Source organism: Onychostruthus taczanowskii, unplaced genomic scaffold (assembly GCF_017590055.1).
Source record: "Onychostruthus taczanowskii isolate IOZ18803 unplaced genomic scaffold, ASM1759005v1 scaffold22, whole genome shotgun sequence".
NCBI classification, from domain to species: domain Eukaryota; kingdom Metazoa; phylum Chordata; class Aves; order Passeriformes; family Passeridae; genus Onychostruthus; species Onychostruthus taczanowskii.
This window is the reverse complement of record NW_024499462.1, coordinates 576,882-594,343: the sequence shown is the minus strand read 5'-3', so window position 1 is coordinate 594,343 and position 17,462 is coordinate 576,882. Positions and strand designations below refer to the sequence as shown.

Sequence of the window (17,462 nt, the reverse complement as noted above, 5' to 3'; positions counted from 1 at the left end):
CGCGGTGCTTTGCGCTTCGGTCTCCTTTATTGAGAAACCTCCGCGCCGGCGGCTTCTTCCTCTCCGTGGCGGGGTGGGTGCGGCGGGGGAGGCTCCCTGGAGCGGGGGCTGCGCTGTTGGTTTAATACCAGTTGGTGCTGGAGATGGTGTAGCGGGGGTCGTCCAGCGGGTCCTGCGTCGGGCCTGGCCGCGGGGGAGCCTCCGGGCCGGGTGGGCGAGGGGGTTGAGGCTCAGAGACGGCGGCACGGGGCGTGCCGGGGCCCGCGGAGGACACGCCGTGAGCCCCGGCACGCCCCGTGCCGCCGGGAGGTGCGGCCGAGCCCCCCTGAGGCCCCGGTGGCGGCGGCGGCTCCGCCATCGCTGTCACTGAGGCGGTTTCCGGTCGCGCCGGAAGTGACGCGCCGGAGCCATGCGGGTGTGGGCAGCGCTGAGGGCGGCGGGGACGGGCCCGGGAGCGTTCCGGGAGCGCTTCGAGTTCGGCGGCCGCGATGTGGCCTCGTGGTTCCCGCGGCACATGGCGAAAGGTGAGGGGCGGCAGCGCGGCGGGTCGAGTTCCCCACCGTGCCCACCGAGCGCTCACCCCGCGCTGTGCTGTGTGCTGCAGGCCTGCGGCAGATGCGCCTGGCGCTGCGCCGCGCCGACTGCCTCGTGGAGGTGCACGACGCTCGAATATCCTCCACAGCTGCCGGAGAACCCTGTCCCTTGTCCCTCCAGACCACCCTTGCCCCTCTTCACCTCCTCTCCATCCCCCTCCCGCTACGCTCTTCCAGTCACTGTCCTTAGCGCAGCCACATTCCGCTGTCGGGCCGTAACCCCGCGCTGCAGGAGGCGCTGGGCATCCGCCCTCACGTCCTGGTGCTGAACAAGATGGATCTGGCTGATCCCCGCCGGCAGCCGGTGAGCGCCGGGGCAGGGCCGGGCGGGGGCAGCGGCGGTGTCACGGGCAGGTGACAGCAGTGCCTCTTCCCGTCCCCTGCAGGCGGTTTTGGAGCAGCTGAGGCAGCAGGGATGCTCGCACGTCGTCTTCACTGACTGCCAGCGTGATGTCAATGTCAAGAAGGTAGTGGGGCAGCAGCCCAGCCCTGCTCCCTGGTGAGCTCCCAGCCCCTTGGAGAGCCCTCAGTGCTCCAGCTGGCTGGTCCCTTTCCCCTTTCCCTTTCCTTGGGACAGAGGGCTGTCCCAAGTCCTCTGCTCAGCCCCCGTTGTGCACATCCCGCTGGTGCAGTGTCACCAAGCGAATGGCTGCTGCCAGCCGAGGCACAGAGTGACAGCCCTGTCCCTCTGCAGGTTGTCCCCATGGTTGCCAAGCTGGTGGCCGATGGCCCACGCTACCATAGGGCCGAGGTGAGGCACATGCACAGGGGTCACAGAATATCCTGGGTTGGAAGGGACCCGCAAAGAGCATCCAGTCCAGCTCCTGGCCCCACACAGACACCCAAACAACCCCACCCTGGGTGTCCCTGGAGCAGTGTCCAAATGCTCCTGGAGCTCTGGCAGCCTCAGGGCCATGCCCATTCCCTGGGAAGCCTGGGCGGTGCCCAGCACCCTCTGGGGGAAGCACCTTTCCCTGATCTCCAGCCTGACCGCGGCACGGGGCGTGCCGGGGCCCGCGGAGGACACGCCGTGAGCCCCGGCACGCCCCGTGCCGCCGGGAGGTGCGGCCGAGCCCCCCTGAGGCCCCGGTGGCGGCGGCGGCTCCGCCATCGCTGTCACTGAGGCGGTTTCCGGTCGCGCCGGAAGTGACGCGCCGGAGCCATGCGGGTGTGGGCAGCGCTGAGGGCGGCGGGGACGGGCCCGGGAGCGTTCCGGGAGCGCTTCGAGTTCGGCGGCCGCGATGTGGCCTCGTGGTTCCCGCGGCACATGGCGAAAGGTGAGGGGCGGCAGCGCGGCGGGTCGAGTTCCCCACCGTGCCCACCGAGCGCTCACCCCGCGCTGTGCTGTGTGCTGCAGGCCTGCGGCAGATGCGCCTGGCGCTGCGCCGCGCCGACTGCCTCGTGGAGGTGCACGACGCTCGAATATCCTCCACAGCTGCCGGAGAACCCTGTCCCTTGTCCCTCCAGACCACCCTTGCCCCTCTTCACCTCCTCTCCATCCCCCTCCCGCTACGCTCTTCCAGTCACTGTCCTTAGCGCAGCCACATTCCGCTGTCGGGCCGTAACCCCGCGCTGCAGGAGGCGCTGGGCATCCGCCCTCACGTCCTGGTGCTGAACAAGATGGATCTGGCTGATCCCCGCCGGCAGCCGGTGAGCGCCGGGGCAGGGCCGGGCGGGGGCAGCGGCGGTGTCACGGGCAGGTGACAGCAGTGCCTCTTCCCGTCCCCTGCAGGCGGTTTTGGAGCAGCTGAGGCAGCAGGGATGCTCGCACGTCGTCTTCACTGACTGCCAGCGTGATGTCAATGTCAAGAAGGTAGTGGGGCAGCAGCCCAGCCCTGCTCCCTGGTGAGCTCCCAGCCCCTTGGAGAGCCCTCAGTGCTCCAGCTGGCTGGTCCCTTTCCCCCTTCCCTTTCCTTGGGACAGAGGGCTGTCCCAAGTCCTCTGCTCAGCCCCCGTTGTGCACATCCCGCTGGTGCAGTGTCACCAAGCGAATGGCTGCTGCCAGCCGAGGCACAGAGTGACAGCCCTGTCCCTCTGCAGGTTGTCCCCATGGTTGCCAGGCTGGTGGCCGATGGCCCACGCTACCACAGGGCCGAGGTGAGGCACATGCACAGGGGTCACAGAATATCCTGGGTTGGAAGGGACCCGCGAAGAGCATCCAGTCCAGCTCCTGGCCCCACACAGACACCCAAACAACCCCACCCTGGGTGTCCCTGGAGCAGTGTCCAAATGCTCCTGGAGCTCTGGCAGCCTCAGGGCCATGCCCATTCCCTGGGAAGCCTGGGCAGTGCCCAGCACCCTCTGGGGGAAGCACCTTTCCCTGATCTCCAGCCTGACCTTGCCCTGACCCAGCTCCAGCCATTCCCTGGTCCTGTCCCTGTCACAGAGCAGAGCTTGGGGCTCCTCTGGGGAGGAGCTGCAGCCCCTGGTGAGGTCTGACCTGAGTGTGCTCTGCTCCAGCTGAACAAACCCAGTGAGCCCTTGTGTAGCTCTCCAGACCCTTCCCTGTCCTTGTGTCCCTCCTTAGGACACTCCCTGACAGCTTTACATCTCTTTTATGTTGTGGTGTCCCAAAACTGCCCCCAGTGCAGGAGCTGAGGATGCCCCAGAGCAGAGCAGAGGGAGGGTGACCCCCCTCTCCAGCCAAGGGACAAGGCTGCTCCCACATGTGCCAGAAGTGCCTGGCAGGGCAAACACTGGGATATTTCCCTGTGCCAGCTGCCTGTGGCTGCACAGGGGTGGTTGGTAACTCCTTGCCCGTGTCTCCCTGGCTTCCAGAGCTCCGAGCACAACATCCTGGTGATCGGCGTGCCCAACGTGGGCAAGTCCTCGCTCATCAACTCCCTGCGGAGGCTGCACCTCAAGAAGGGTATTTCTGCACAGTGCCAGGGCTCAGGGAGCAGGGGGCACAGTGTCACCCGTGTCCCTGACCGTGTCTGTGCCCCCAGGCAATGCCACTGCGGTGGGGGGCGAGCCAGGAATCACCAAGGCAGTGCTGTCCAGGATCCAGGTACCGTCCCTGCATCCGGGAAACCTCCAGGCTCACCCAGCTGGTCTTGGAGGCTTCCTCAGGTCCCCTTTGCAGCAAGAGCTTAACTCGAGCTCAGTGCCTCACTCGTTAGCCGCGTGGTGCTAATTAGCAGCCCTGCCTCCCCCGTGCCAGGTGTGTGAGAAGCCCCTGATGTACCTGGTGGACACCCCTGGCGTGCTGCCCCCCCGGCTGGGGGATGTGGAGACGGGCATGAAGCTGGCACTGTGTGGTGAGCCAGAGGCTGGGGTCGCGCTGCTGCTCACAGCCCCTGCGTGTGAGGGGCTGGAAGGAGGGTTGGCCAGGGCTCAGCAGGGCTTAGGGAAGCTGGGGCTTGACCCTCTTTTCCAGGAGCCATCCATGACCACCTGGTGGGGGAGGACATCATGGCCGACTACCTCCTGTACACCCTGAACAAGCAGCAGCAGTTCAGGTGAGGGAAGCGGGGAGGGGTCCCAAGAGGGTGATGGAGATGCCACGCCCAGGGGGTTGTGGGGGGTGTGAGCCATGTCCTCTGGCAGGTACGTGCAGCGCTACGGGCTGGGCCAGCCCTGCGACCACATCGAGCCCCTGCTCAAGCACGTGGCCCTCAGCCAGGGCCGCACGCAGAAGGTGAAGGTGCTCACAGGCACAGGTGGGTGATCCGGGGTGCAGGGCTGGGAGTTTTGGGGATCCCAGGGCAGCTCCAGGTCAGCTGCGCTGACACTCCTCTATCCACTGCCACCTCCAGGGAATGTCAACATGACGATGCTCAACTACCCAGCTGCTGCCTACGAGTTCCTGCGGGACTTCCGAGCAGGACGCCTGGGCAGGGTGACACTGGACTGAGACCTGTCACTGGACAGGCACTGCCGGCAGCCGTGGGGACTGGGGACACCCTGGTGCCCCTTGGAGCTGGGGACACCTAAGCAGGGAGCTATGGCGTGTGATTGAAGCGGCTCTGCCAGAGCTGTCCCCGGATTTGAGGAAGAGGCCAGAGGGACCGATGCCCTGTGGTGTCGCTGTTGCGATGCTCCAATGGAGAGCTGTGCCCGCCCCGGAGAGCCTGGCGCAGGGCTGGTGCCTCCGGCTGGCACCTGGAAGCCGCCAGGGAGCTGCTTCCTCGCCAGGGAGCTGTTTCCTCGCTGGGTTTGGCCTGCTGTGGAGCTTCCATCCCGAAATAAAGCCTGTGTGGGCAGGGGCCGGGCGCTGGCCATCCCAGGGTCCCGCCCCTCGCCCCGCATCCAGCCACACCTTCTTTCGCCCAATTTTATTGCCGCCTCCTCGGCCTCCGGACACGGCGAGGCCACGGACAGGGGCGCGGTGCACAGGGGTGCCCGAGCCGGCGGGGTTCGGCTCGGTGTGGAGGGGTGGTGATGGAGGGTCTTCCGCGGGGGTCCTGCCCCGCCGGCGGTGGGTGGCCATAGCCCCGGGAGCCGCTGCTCGCCCGGGGCATGGGGCTCAGCCCCGTGGGGGGCGGCCGGTCCTCACGGCGTCGTGGGTGCACCGGGCACAGTCAGGTCCCCCGAAATCCATCAGCGGCGGAGGAGAGCGGCCAGCGGGCAGAGCCAGGGCAGCGCCCGGCTCGGCGGGGTCCCCGCCGGCGCGGCGGAGGTCCAGGCGCTGGCGGCCGCCGTCCAGTTGCCGTCGCGGTACTCGACGCCGTCTCCCGCTTGCAGCTCTCCGGACAGCCGGGCGGGCCGCCCCGCGGGCGCCGCCGCGCCCACCCTTGCCGGCCACCGTGTCGCAGAAGGTGGCGGCCAGCAGCACCAGCGCCCAGCACGCCGCCGCGCTCCGCCGCATCCCGCACCTGCCGCAGGGAGGGAGGGAGAGCCCCGCCGCTCAGCCGCGCCCGGCCGCGGGCGGGGGACCGCGCACCGCCGCGTCCCGCTTGCGCGTGTGCTGCCGCCGCGCACGCGTGTGTCACGGCACACGCAGCTCCCCGCGCGTTGCATAAACGCGCTGCCCCCACCCCTGTGGATGATGCTCCCGCACACGCACGCTCCCGCACGCCCCTGTGGATGATGCTCCCGCACACACTCGCACACGCGCGCCCCGCGGAACCCTGTGGGTGACGCTCCGCACAGCCGTGGGGATGATGCTCCCGCACGCGCTCGCACCCACGCGTTTCACAGGCTTCGAACACAGCCCGCCGCAGGGCACACTCACATGCCCGCCCTTCCCTCCCCGCCCACGGGGCTCACCGGACCCGGGGATGCCGCCGGCTCGTTCCGCTCCTCTCCACTCCTCCCTGGCCGCGCTCCCGCTGCCGCGCTCCCGCCTCGCCCCCCGCACTCCCCCCCACTCCCCGCGCGGAGGGCGGCGGGGGAATCCCCCCTCCTCACCCTTTCCCTCTCCCTTCCCGTTCCCTGCGGAGCCTCTCCCCCGAGCGCGCCTCCCGCCGCCGCTCCGCGCCCCCTGCGGCGCACGGGGCTGCAGCGCCGGTGAGCACCGGGGGGGCACCGCGGGGGGGTGGGCTTGGCCCAGCCCAGTGCTCAGCGCCGGGCAGCGGGTCCCTGCACCGGGCACGGTTGTAGCCCCAGACGGGCATGTGCCCATCGACCTGCTCGTGGTCCCTGGGCTGAGTACCAGGCCACGGCACCGGGCACCGTGTCCCTACTTCGTGTACGGTCCCAGCGCCGGGCACAGAGTCTCTGGCTGTGCACCAGGGCCACAGCACCGCGCACCGGGACCCAGCGCAAGGTACGGTCCCAGCACCGGGCCTGTGCCCGGCGAGTTGCACGTGGTTCCGGAGCTGCGCTCCAGAGCCCATCACCGAGCCCCGGGGCCCTGCGCCATGTATGGGCAGCGGCGCTGCATACCAGGGCACCGGCACTGCGGCCCAGCACCGGCCACCGGGGCCACTGGACTGGCACGGGGTGCGTGGAGCCCGCACACTGTCCCAGCACGGGGTGGTCACGGGGCTTCATCTTCGCGGGCTAGGGTGGCACTGGGAACTCCTCCGAGCCCGTCCCGCCGGCTGCCGGTGACCGCTGGCATCAAGGTCGCCTTTAAATAGCATGGAGTGACAGTGGCCAGGCGTTGCCGAGGGTGGCCGGGGGTCCGCCCGGTGCCCGGCAGCCAGTGGGCTAACGGGGCAGTGCTGGTGTGGCGGGCAGGGGCTGCATTCCAGTACCTGCTGGTGCAGAAGACGGGGGCACAGAAGAACGTGGGGCTGATCCAGCTGAACCGGCCGCAGGCGCTCAATGCGCTCTGCGAGGGACTCATGGCAGAGCTGCGGCGGGCGCTGGAGGCCATGGAGAGCGACCCGGAGGTGGGAGCCATTGTCCTCACCGGCAGCCAGAAAGCCTTCGCAGGTAGGCTGGGGGCCTCTGCTCACCCCAAAGTTCTGGAGGGGATCGGCGTCCCACTGCACTTCCCTTTGCAGCTGGCGCAGACATCAAGGAGATGCAGAATAAAACCTTCCAGGAGTGCTACAGCAGTGGCTTCCTCGCCGGCTGGGACAAGGTCTCCGTTGTCCGCAAACCCATCATCGCCGCCGTCAATGGCTATGCCGTGAGTGTCCCCCACATCTCCCTGCGCTCCCTGCCCCCACCCCGGCACCCCCTGACCCATCTGTGCCTCCCCTGTGCCAGCTGGGAGGCGGGTGCGAGCTGGCCATGATGTGCGACATCATCTACGCCGGGGAGAAGGCGCAGTTTGGGCAACCCGAAATCCTGCTGGGAACCATCCCAGGTGAGCAGCAGGCACCTGCCAGGGGCTTCCATCCCAGCTGGGGTGCAGACACCCAGGTAACCCTCTCTAAATCTCTCCCTTCCCTAAATGCCCCAGGCGCCGGCGGGACACAGAGGCTGACCAGGGCAGTGGGGAAGTCGCTGGCAATGGAGATGGTGCTCACCGGGGACCGGATTTCAGCAAAGGAGGCAAAGGAGGCAGGTAGGGACGTGGGACAGCCCTGGCACTGCAGGGGTCTGGTTGGGAGCCATCCCCCCACTTCCCACTGTGCATCCTAGGTCTGGTCAGCAAGGTCTTCCCTGTGGAGAAGCTGCTGGACGCAGCTATTGCCTGCGCTGAGAAGATCGCCAGCAACTCCAAGCTGGTGACTGCCATGGCAAAGGAATCAGTCAATGCTGGTAGGGGCTGGGGGCCAACTGGGAACCCTTGGAGGGGGGCTACAAGGCCAGGCAGAGGGGTCTCCCCAACTTCTCCCTTGCTTTCAGCCTTCGAAACGACGCTGACAGAGGGGAACAGGACAGAGAAGCGCCTCTTTTACGCCACCTTTGCCACCGTGAGTAGGGGGATCAGCCCCGTGGCATGAGGGATAACAGGGTCGCTGCAGCCCCCCCGAACCTCACTGTCACCTCACCTCTCTTCTTGTCCCAGAGTGACCGCAAGGAGGGGATGACAGCATTCGTGGAGAAGCGCAAGGCCAACTTCACTGACAGCTGAGCCCGGGAGCTGCAGGTCCCTGGGGTGGTGCAGGTCCCCAAGGCCTCCTGCAGCCCGTCCACCCCCGCCTTACCCCGCAGAGGGGACTGGGACCCGTCGGCGAGCCACACTTGGGGTGACAGCCAGCAGTGGGGACCACCTCTGCCTTCGCTATTAAAGGGTTTTCTAGGTGCTGCTGGGAGATGGGGCGTCCTTGCTGCAAGCTCCTGCCTTAGCTGGGAAATGCTGGGGTTCACTGAGCCCCCCACACTCCCTCACTGCTCTCTGATGCTGGGCTGGGCAAGAGCAGCATCGTGGAGCATAGGTCTGGGTGTTCCCCAGGAAAGGGACAGCCTGTGGCACCTTCTGGGGCACAACCAATGTGCTGAGTTTGCCTCAGCCTCACCTGGGCTGATTCTCCTGTCCCAGGGCATTGTCCTCACCCTGCCTGGTGCCTTGGGGTAATCCTGAGGAAGTTCCTGCAGGTTTGGAGGCCCTTCAGTTAGCAACGGGTTTTGATAGTAATGAGGAGCCCACCAGGACATGGAGAGGGGATGGGTTTATTGGTGAGGCTTAAGGTTTGGTAGCAAGGGACAAATTTCCCCAGGAAACCCCAGGGACAGCTCCCACCCTTCATTTCACAGCCCGGGCATATCTCCACTCAGCCGTGGTGGATGTAGTCAAGATCCTCCTCCGGGCCATTCTGCACCTTTGGGACTGGCATCCAGAATGGCACACGGGCACTGGCCTCCCTGCCATGATCTTGGGGGCGGTACAGGTGGTCACGATCCTCCTCCGGGCCATTCTGCACCTTTGGGACTGGCATCCAGAATGGCACACGGGCACTGGCCTCCCTGCCATCATCTTGGGGGCGGTACAGGTGGTCACGATCCTCTTCTGGTCTTGCTTGGACTTGGGGTGGGCCCCTCTGAGCCCAGGCACTGCTGGAGAAGACCTTTATTCCTGGTTCACCCTCCTCTGGTGCTCCTATGCCCAGGATGCTGCAAGAGGGGAACAAAATCATAGAGGAGAGGTTGCCAAATACCCTCCCTGACCCAAGAGAATCCCACCCCAGTGGAGTGCAGGGACCCTGGTGAGGTTGCCCACATCCCAGGAAGCACCAGTTAGGATCTCAGGGTGCAAAGGGGCTAACTTAAATATTTGTTTCACAAAAGGAATAGAGGAACCAGCTGGGTGCTCAGGGAGTTTACATAATTTGGGGAGAAAGGGAGATGGAGCTAGGAACCCCTAAATTTTGGGGGGCAAAGCAACCAGGGGGGCACAAAGCAACAATTTATTCCCCCATGAAACACTTTCTATTTTGGGGTGTTAAGCTTTATTGGTTTTTGCAAGCCAGGTGGGAGCACCTCTTACCTTTCCTCAGCCAAATCCTGCTCCGTGGCCAGGTCCTTCCACCGGGAGCTGCTCAGAGCCTGTGGGGAGACAAGGGGGTTCCGAGGAGGGGCACGGGTCACACGTGGGTCCCCTCAGCAGAGGGGACAGCGGGAGGGCAGGTCGAGGCAGGGCTCACCTGTGTGCTGCCGGGTGCCAGCAGGAGGAGGGCCGTGCCCAGCAGGATGGTCACACTGCGGAGCCCCATGGTCCTCGGGTGGAGAAGAGAGAGATGGCAGAGAGTGGTGGCACAAGCCGTGTGGCCGGTGCTGGCCCACACCTCCCGTGCCCACCGGGGCTGGCAGAGACCTACCTGTCCGTGCTGCCTTTTGTCACACCTGCCTCGCACTTTGCCCGCCCCGTGGCAGCCTGGTGGCACTGGGTGGAGCCAGGTGCCGCCCATCCCACGTGTCACTCCCGGCCCCGGGTGGATCCAGGTCCCGCTGCTCATGGGCATGGCACCCCGTGCACCCCTGGGCTCTCCAGGCAGGTCTGTGTCCTCCTGCCAGTGCACGATCTCTGGAGAGATGGGAAATTCAAGTTTTGGCTTGAAATAAGGATTTTTGTCAGGCACTGGCCAGCTGGGAAATACTTTGTTGCCCATGGACTCTGGGAAAAGCTGGTGGCCTAGAAGAGAGACCATCAGTAACTTCAATTTGTTTCCCAACAGCAAGGGCAGGCACTCGGGGACCCTGGGCCCTGGGAAAAAGGAATTCCCAGGTCAGAACTCCTGGACCTGAACACAGTAAGGAAGAGCAGGCTGGGCTGCTGCCTGACCTTTGTACCATCACATGCCAAGGCCTGCAGGCATCTCCAGTAGCGTGGGCTCTGCTTCCCTTCCCAGATATCCCAGTGTGGGGGAAGAGCCTCATTCAGGGCTTTAGTGTTGGGAAGTGACTTTTGGTCCCTGCTGAGAGATGTCCCTGGGCAGTTGTGTGGCTGCAGGGTTTGCCTGCTGGAGACAGCACTCCACAGAGCCCACGGAGCAGGGATTAGGGCTGGACAAGCTGGATGAGTTTTAAACAGAGCAAAGCTTTTTAAAACTCACTGGGAAATCTCCTACATCTCCGTAAACATCATTCCCTGCTCCCATTTGCAAGGATTTTTCAAAGCCCCTTTGATCTTCTATTCCTCACAGAGAGGGGGAAGGGAAAAAAATTGCAATTATAGATCTTAAGCTTCTTGGATAAACATTGTTCCAGAAACCTATTTTTTTCTCCCTTATGCACAATTTTTGAATGTCAGGATTCACCAGGAGCCCAAGACCAGTGGCTGTGTTTCCAGTTTTTTCCAGGAGGACGAGATTACAAAGGAAGGGAAAGGCAAGGGGGAAAACAACCTCCTCCATCCCAACCTGATTTTGGCAGCATCTGCAGCAAAGGGAGGGAGGTTCATTCCACAAGTCTGACTCTGCCTGGGCTTCAAAACAGCACTTATACTCACTATGAAGCAATTTTGTAAAAATTTAAAAATTCCTTTTATTTATTCACCTGGTTGGAAGTCACTTTATTTTAACTCCCTGTGAAAAAGCTTCTCCTGGCCCAGACAGACCTTTCAGAGCAGGTGCCGGGGTGCAGAGGGAGACTTCAGCGAGATGGAGGAAGTCAGAACTGAGGACCAACGGGGTTTTTCCCCCCATTTTCTTTTCTCAGTTATTCCAACTTCCATACAGTCACGTTGTCATCTTGTAACTTCTTGAATCCATTTTTTTTACCTCCAAGAGGGAAAAAATAACCCGATCCTGTGCAGCCTCAGCTGCAGGACAGTTTCCTTAACAGCTCACGACACATTCGGGGCTCTCTTTCCTCAAGTCTTGAGGATTCTTAACTCAGTCAGGTGGTGCCAGTTCTGTCTGACATCAGGAGCACGTGCCCAAATGCTGGCAGATTGGTTTGGATGGTTTATTCCATGGATTGGGAACTGGAAATATCCCTGGTGGCACTGGCTCCGTGCCTGCTCATCTTGCACAAATCTGCTGCACTGACCTTCAGACTTTTTTCCGTGGTCCTTTAAATCCTCGGGTGGCACCTTGTCCAAAGCAAATTGTGGACGGGATCCTGGAAAGGCAGACAGGCTTTAATCCAAGTGAGGATCCAGCCCTCACAGGCTCACTGGGATGCTTAATGCTCTGTGGGGCATTTTAAGCTCCCAGAGGGGGAAGAGCAAGGTATGGGAGGAGCAGGACATGTAAATCGTCAAATAATTTAAAGAATGGGTGAAACACTGGTTGGATTTCCTGTGCGCCCTGCACACTCCTGTCCTGGAGGCCTCTTTACAGCAAGGTGTGTTACCAAATCTAACACCTGGGCAGCTGCAGTGGTTGAGAATGAGGAGCAGGAGAGCAGAAGCAGCATCCTGCAATACCCTGGGAAGAGATCAGGTGGGCAGACAAACACAGCGCTCCCAGCGTACCCACGTCCTGCTCTTCCTTACACCTCCTCCTTTCAAAAATGGCTTTGGAAGCACACGTGGGATTGCTGCCTGCTTTATCCTCAGCACAGGAACACCCCAAGCCGTGCTGCAAAGGGCTGATAAGATGGAGTGGTCCCAGCCCCTTTTGCCCCTGAGGCCAAAGTACAGACCTGGATTTGTAGAGCCGTTTCTCTGGCAGCGGGGGGCCGGGGCTGGCTGCAGGCTGAGAGATCTCCATGTTCTCCTCAGGCCCTGTTTCCATGGGATTCACCTGGAATTGCTCTGCCATCTCCACGCTCACGTCCATGGGCACGCTGGTGCCCTGCTCCATGGGAGAGCTCGTGTGCTTGGAGCCACTGCAGGGACAAAATTTTACATCCTGGCTCAGGAGCTGCCACGTGAACCCAGAGCCAAGGAAATCAAAGGTACTTCATGAGGAAAACGAGTCCATCTGGGATGGATTCCTTCCCAATATCCCATCTATCCCTGCCCTCTGGGAATGGGAAGCGATTCCCCGTTTTCCTGGCACCCCATCCCTTGTAGAGTCTCCCTCCATGTTTTCTGTAGCTCCCTCAGGCACTGGAAGGCCACAATGAGGTCACCTCAGAGCTGAACAATCCCAGCTCCCTCACACTTTCCTTGCAGGACAGGAGGAAAGTTTTGCAGTCACCTTTTCACCTTCTTGGGCCTGTCAAAGCGAAAGTCAGCAGGATACAGGTGCACGGTCACCAAGTGATCCTTCCTGTCCTTGCTGCTCTTGAACTTCTCCGTGCAACCTTCCACCAGACACTGGTACTGAAAGGCAGGCAGGAGAAAGGAAAAAAGACATAACTGGAAAAAAAAAAAACAAAAAAAAACAAGCACACACCAGCCACGAGGCAAGGGCTGGGCATGGCAGCTCACCATATTTTGCTTCTCGGCCATTATCTGGAAGAGGGAGTCGTGCCACTCCAAGATGTGGATATCCAGGAGATTCCCAGAGGGAAAGAAGCGCTTGCAGAAGGAGCAGACGTTCCTGTGCAGGGTGTTGTAGTGGTGCTCGTAGCTCTCCAGTGTGTCAAACACCTGGCTGCACCCAGAGATGTGGCAGCTGAACTCGGACACCCTGCAGGGAAAGCAGGACTTTAAGGTAAATTAGAGCCTTATTTTCAGCTGTAACCATCCCCTCTAGATGAGTTTATCAGAGAATCCCAGGATGGCTTGGGTTGGATTGGACCACAAAGCTCATCTGATTCCAGCCCCTTGCCATGGGTAGGGACACTTTCCACTAGCCAACACCTGCAGCCACAACACTTGTGGCATTTTTTGTGACTAATCCTTAAAATTAAACGTCAGGTGCAATGGACAAAGATCATGATGGTGCTGGCAGATGGAAACTTATTTGCCATTGGAAACTTATTAACCATTATGGCTTCAGGATCATCTAGATCATGCTCCTGTTAAACAGTGCTTCAGTGAACAACAAACAAGCCATTAATTAATAAATTAGCTGTCCGAGCTAAGAGTTGCAGTTGTGGATGACAGCTCAATGCCAGTGATTTTTTAAGAGGTATCCAAAGGTGAACCTCACACAACACTCCAAAGTACTTCATAGCTTTTAAACACAAGAGCAAGGCCAAGATTCTCCCTCAGGCTTGGCCTTCCCCCTTGGAGCTGTGCCAGCTGCAGCAGCCCAGGGAAGCTGTGGCTGTCCCCGGATCCCTGAAGTGCCCAAGGCCAGGCTGGACAAGGCTTGGGGCAGCCCGGCCTGGCCGAAGTGTCCGTGCCCATGGCAGGGGGGAGGAACGAGACGATCCTTAAGGGCCCTTCCAACCCAAACCATTCCTCGATCCCATGAGGGGCGGACTCGGGATCTGTGGCGCCGGGACCGCCTCACTTACTTGGGTCTCTCGGGCACCTCCTCGAGGCTGGTGAGGACGCCCTGCAGGTAGAGGTGCCTGTGCACGTCCCCATCCTAGAGAGGAGCAGAGAGGGCGGTGGGCAGGGCACAGCGCCAGCCCTTCTGCTCCGCGGCACACCGCGGGGCCGCCTCACCTCGAACAGCGGGTGTTGGGGGCCGAGGCGGAGGCGGCGGGGGGCGAAGGTGAAGGGCGGGGCGGGCCGAGGGGCAGGCGGGGATGGGGGATCCTGCGGGAGCGGGGGGAGCCCCTCACGGAGCAGGAGGCGAAGGCGCGGCGGCAGCGGCAGCATCGCGCGGCGAGGGGGGGGCACAGTGCGCATGCGCGGGGGCGCGCCGCCAAGGTTACCGCGCCGCCCACCGCGCATGCGCGGGGCGCGCTTCCCGGCGCCAGCGGCGGCACTTCCGGGCGGGCAGGTAGGGATGGGATGAAATTAAATTAAATTTCAATTAATTAATAGACGGAGTAGGACAGGGTAGGGAGGGTGGGACGGGGCGCAGCGGGACGCGGCTGAGGTGCTGCCCGGGCCCGCCGGGCCAGCCCGGCGATGGTGATCCCCCCGCTGGCTGTTGCCGGTGCGGTGCCCGCCTCAGGCCCTGCTCGTGTCCGGCCGGGCCGGGCCAGCTGCCGCAGCTTCTCCTCATTGCCTGCAGCCCAGGGAAATCCCTGCAGGATCAGCCCCAGGCGGTGGGGAAGCTGGGCCTCTAAAGGGATTTCAGCTTAGGCTGCACCGGCGTGTTCTAAATTGAGCCAGTTTTAAGTGGAGAGTTGGACCAAGGCTTGCAGGGATCCCTTCCAGCCTAAGTGATTCCATGATCCTAGCAAAACAAGAGTGTGTTCTTGGGCTTGATACGTGGGTCTGGATTGTATCTGCTTGGTGCAATCTGAGCACATGAAGCTCCTTATTTATTTCCATCATTCCTGACTTGGGGTCTTACTTCTGATTTACAGAATCTCAAGATGTTCTGAGTTGGAGGGGACCCGCAAGTATCATCAAATCCAGCTCTTCAGTGAATGGCCCATTCCAGGATTGACCCCACAGCCTTGGTGTTTTTAGCACCAGGCTCTGACCTGCTGATCTCATCTCAGGGTTCTGTGTCAGTATTAAAGTTATTCTTTAAGTACTCTGGAGCGTTTGAGTGAAGTTAGTAAAGTGGGCAGTGGAACAGGAAGACCCCTAAACTTGGGGAAAACTGCTTTGTGGTGATTTCAGAAGCAGCAGCAGGGGCAACCTGTCAGGACACCAAGCAGTGTTTCTAGCATTCCTTCTGAGATTAAAAAATCCTTTGCTGGCCAACCCTGACTTAGATTCTTCCCCAGGCTTAGTTTTCCTGGCTGGAGCTGTCTCAGCTGCCAAAGCCCAGAGAAGCTGTGATCCAGATTCCCCTGGATCCCTGGAAGTGTCCAAGGCTGGGCTGGATGGGGCTTGGAGCAGCCTGGGACAGTGGAAGGTGTCCCTGCCCATGGCAGGAGTGGAACAGATGCCTTGAGAAGCTGACCTAGAACAGAGCCCAGACAGAGCTAAAGAATAAAGCAGGGATTTATTAAAAGGATCTCCTCCATGGATGCACCTTGGGCAGCACAAGAGCCCAGCCAGGGCTGCACCCAAGGTGAACCAAAATGGTCACAAAATGGACACCCGGTCACGGGGTCTCTCACTGTGATCAGTTCTGCTCCATTTACATATTGGAGTTAATTGCCCAATTCCAGCTCCAGCCCCTGCAGTCCCATCATGCTTGTTTTTCTCTCTTCAGCCCATGCTGTTTGTGCTCTTGGGCTGAGATTTGGATCATTTGTCCTTGGTCCCCAGCTGGAGCAGGAATTGTTTTGTCTCCCTGCTCTGTGCACAGAGCTCACCACCCCCTGATAAGAAGCCCAGACCCACACACTAAAGCAGCACAGAATCTAAAAAATATAAAAGCTAAAACCTGAGGCACCAGAATAAGAGTCCCTTCCAACCCAAACCATACAAGGAATATCCCTGCTTGGTTTCCTTCCTCTTCCTTTGTCCCAGCCAAACATCTCCACCTTCCAGAAGCACCGGGCTGTGTTTTCCCTGGGATAACCCCGGTTCCCGTGTCCCCAGGGCCGGCGGCAGGAGCTGGGAGCATGAGCGAGTTCCGCATCCACCACGACGTGAACGAGCTGCTGAGCCTGCTGCGCGTGCACGGCGGCGAGGGCGCCGAGGTCTACATCGAGCTGCTGCAGAAGAACCGCACGCCCTACGTCACCACCAACGTCTCTGCCCACAGTGCCAAGGTCCTGCCCCCTTCTCCTGCCAGTGACAGCTCCTCCTCTTGGCGTCCCTCAAGGGAAAAGGGGGAAAAAGAGGAGCCGGTCGGGTCCGGCGTCGCGGTTCTGGGTGTGAAGTGGGAGGTCTGGGGGGGAAAAGGTGGGATGCTTGAGGGAGAGGAGGAATGTTAGGGCTGGGGTGTGGGAAGGTTCAAAGAAGGAGGTTGTTTTGCGGGATGTTGGGAGGGAGTTGTTCCCTGGGAGGGTGCCCAGGGAAGCTGTGGCTGGCCCTGGATCCTTGGAAGTGTCCAAGGTCAGGTTGGACAGGGCTTGGAGCCTCCTGGGATAGCGAAAAGTGTCCCTGCCCATGGAACAAGATCACCTTGAAGCTCCCCACCCAAACCATTCCTTGATTCCATGACTGTGGTATTCACATTCTCTGAACAGAGAGAGACATAATTCTCTCTCCCAAGGATTTTTCCTAGGGAAGGCAGTGAGAAGCTTGGAGAAGAAGAGGAAACAATTCTTATCTCCATTCACCGCTCCTGTTGTTGCACATGTGGAATGTGTTATGGAGATTGTTTACTCAAAGGAACCACTTTGGGTGATTAGACACTAGTGAAAGTTGTTTGGATTCCTTGGCCAGTTGGGTCAAAGCTGTGTCCTGACTGTCTCAGACAGTCACAGGTTTTTCTTTAGTATTCTTTAGTATAGTATTTCTTTAGTAGGAAATTTAGTATAGTATTAATGTAATATACTACAGCTTAATAAAGCAATTGTTCAGCCTTCTGAAATCATGGGGTCAGAGCACATTATTCCCTACACTGGGGTCGCTCTTCTACTGTACATGATGAAATGAAAATTGTATAAAATGCAACTATATGACTAACACCTGACTTTTTTCTTCTGATTATTACCCAAATATTAGAGATTAAAGCCTGGCACTCATGGCCAGACTCACATACTTTTCCAGACTCACATACTTTTATAGCTATATAACTTATGGCTATAAGACTGCTTTTTGTTTTCATTTTTAAAAGCAATCACCAGTCAAGCTCTAGGTGCTAGGAAGGCTCCAACTCTGGCTGAAACCTGAGCTGCATGTTTGCTCTAATTCCATTTCATTTTAATTGTAACTCCATTTAATGTTAACATGGTGTTTTACAGGTGAAAATAGCAGAGTTTTCTCGAACTCCTGAAGATTTCTTAAAGAAGTACGATGAGCTGAAGTCTAAAAACACAAGACATCTGGATTCTTTAGTTTATCTGCTGTCCAAACTCACCGAAGACAAAGAGGTTGGTTCCTCCTTTAGAAATGGATGTTGAAGAGTAGCAACAATGCACTGATTTCAAGCACAGCTGATGGTAAAGTTCAGTGAAATCTGTAGAAATCAACAAATAACCAGTTCTAGCTTTCACTGAGTTATTAAAGTCCTACTGAGAGTTATGCTCCTCTTGATATAATTCACTAAGACATGGAAAACTGGGACAGAGAAATCTGTGGTTAGATTCAGTACATGGTCATGTGTTTCTTGCTTT

The 17,462-nt window shown here is 59.9% G+C and overlaps 6 protein-coding genes across 13 annotated transcripts in view; 3 read left to right on the top strand and 3 right to left on the bottom strand.

Moving 5' to 3' along the window:
- Positions 1–8: 8 nt before the first annotated feature.
- Positions 9–1,704, bottom strand: LOC121336119 (putative uncharacterized protein PRO2289). The gene is made up of 2 exons (XM_041404969.1): positions 1,593–1,704; positions 9–267 (listed from the first exon to the last, which is right to left on the bottom strand). The coding sequence occupies exons 1-2, from the start codon at positions 1,702–1,704 to the stop codon at positions 122–124; spliced, it is 258 nt and encodes an 85-aa protein (XP_041260903.1). The 3' UTR covers positions 9–121.
- MTG1 (mitochondrial ribosome associated GTPase 1) lies at positions 153–4,853 on the top strand. Of its 3 annotated transcripts, XM_041404966.1 has the most exons (12): positions 153–251; positions 310–524; positions 605–669; positions 793–897; positions 980–1,060; positions 1,288–1,344; positions 3,372–3,462; positions 3,542–3,603; positions 3,757–3,853; positions 3,973–4,054; positions 4,143–4,255; positions 4,352–4,853. In XM_041404966.1, exons 2-12 carry the CDS (start codon positions 410–412, stop codon positions 4,447–4,449), a joined length of 966 nt encoding a protein of 321 aa, XP_041260900.1. In that variant the 5' UTR covers positions 153–251; positions 310–409; the 3' UTR covers positions 4,450–4,853. The 3 variants fall into 3 exon arrangements, with proteins under 3 accessions (XP_041260900.1, XP_041260901.1, XP_041260902.1); XM_041404967.1 differs by lacking the exons at positions 153–251; positions 310–524; positions 605–669; ... (1 more) ...; positions 980–1,060; positions 1,288–1,344 and adding exons at positions 1,717–1,870; positions 1,951–2,015; positions 2,139–2,243; positions 2,326–2,406; positions 2,634–2,690; XM_041404968.1 differs by lacking the exons at positions 153–251; positions 310–524; positions 605–669; ... (1 more) ...; positions 980–1,060; positions 1,288–1,344 and adding exons at positions 1,717–1,870; positions 1,951–2,015; positions 2,139–2,243; positions 2,326–2,406.
- A 962-nt stretch (positions 4,854–5,815) lies between these two features.
- ECHS1 (enoyl-CoA hydratase, short chain 1) lies at positions 5,816–8,191 on the top strand. The gene is made up of 8 exons (XM_041405106.1): positions 5,816–6,044; positions 6,720–6,917; positions 6,989–7,116; positions 7,197–7,296; positions 7,393–7,497; positions 7,575–7,694; positions 7,782–7,849; positions 7,945–8,191. Exons 1-8 carry the CDS (start codon positions 5,816–5,818, stop codon positions 8,008–8,010), a joined length of 1,014 nt encoding a protein of 337 aa, XP_041261040.1. The 3' UTR covers positions 8,011–8,191.
- A 131-nt stretch (positions 8,192–8,322) lies between these two features.
- PRAP1 (proline rich acidic protein 1) lies at positions 8,323–10,992 on the bottom strand. Of its 3 annotated transcripts, none has more exons than XM_041404895.1 (4): positions 10,872–10,992; positions 9,521–9,900; positions 9,364–9,422; positions 8,323–8,990 (listed from the first exon to the last, which is right to left on the bottom strand). In XM_041404895.1, the coding sequence occupies exons 2-4, from the start codon at positions 9,836–9,838 to the stop codon at positions 8,651–8,653; spliced, it is 717 nt and encodes a 238-aa protein (XP_041260829.1). In that variant the 5' UTR covers positions 9,839–9,900; positions 10,872–10,992; the 3' UTR covers positions 8,323–8,650. The 3 variants fall into 3 exon arrangements, with proteins under 3 accessions (XP_041260829.1, XP_041260830.1, XP_041260828.1); XM_041404896.1 differs by lacking the exon at positions 10,872–10,992 and having other exon boundaries at positions 9,521–9,593; positions 9,695–10,717; XM_041404894.1 differs by lacking the exon at positions 10,872–10,992 and having other exon boundaries at positions 9,521–10,717.
- On the bottom strand, positions 10,849–14,058 carry ZNF511 (zinc finger protein 511). Its single transcript, XM_041405105.1, has 6 exons — positions 13,828–14,058; positions 13,674–13,747; positions 12,697–12,898; positions 12,464–12,588; positions 11,964–12,149; positions 10,849–11,438 (listed from the first exon to the last, which is right to left on the bottom strand). The coding sequence occupies exons 1-6, from the start codon at positions 14,056–14,058 to the stop codon at positions 11,369–11,371; spliced, it is 888 nt and encodes a 295-aa protein (XP_041261039.1). The 3' UTR covers positions 10,849–11,368.
- TUBGCP2 (tubulin gamma complex associated protein 2) overlaps positions 12,797–17,462 on the top strand; it is a 24,323-nt gene continuing 19,657 nt past the window's right edge. The window contains exons 1-4 of one of the 4 annotated variants that reach the window (XM_041404891.1): positions 12,797–12,922; positions 14,643–14,788; positions 15,778–15,950; positions 17,091–17,219. In XM_041404891.1, the coding sequence (XP_041260825.1) occupies positions 15,801–15,950; positions 17,091–17,219 (279 nt within the window). In that variant the 5' untranslated portion in view covers positions 12,797–12,922; positions 14,643–14,788; positions 15,778–15,800. The other 3 variants (XM_041404892.1, XM_041404889.1, XM_041404890.1) reach the window with 3 other exon arrangements.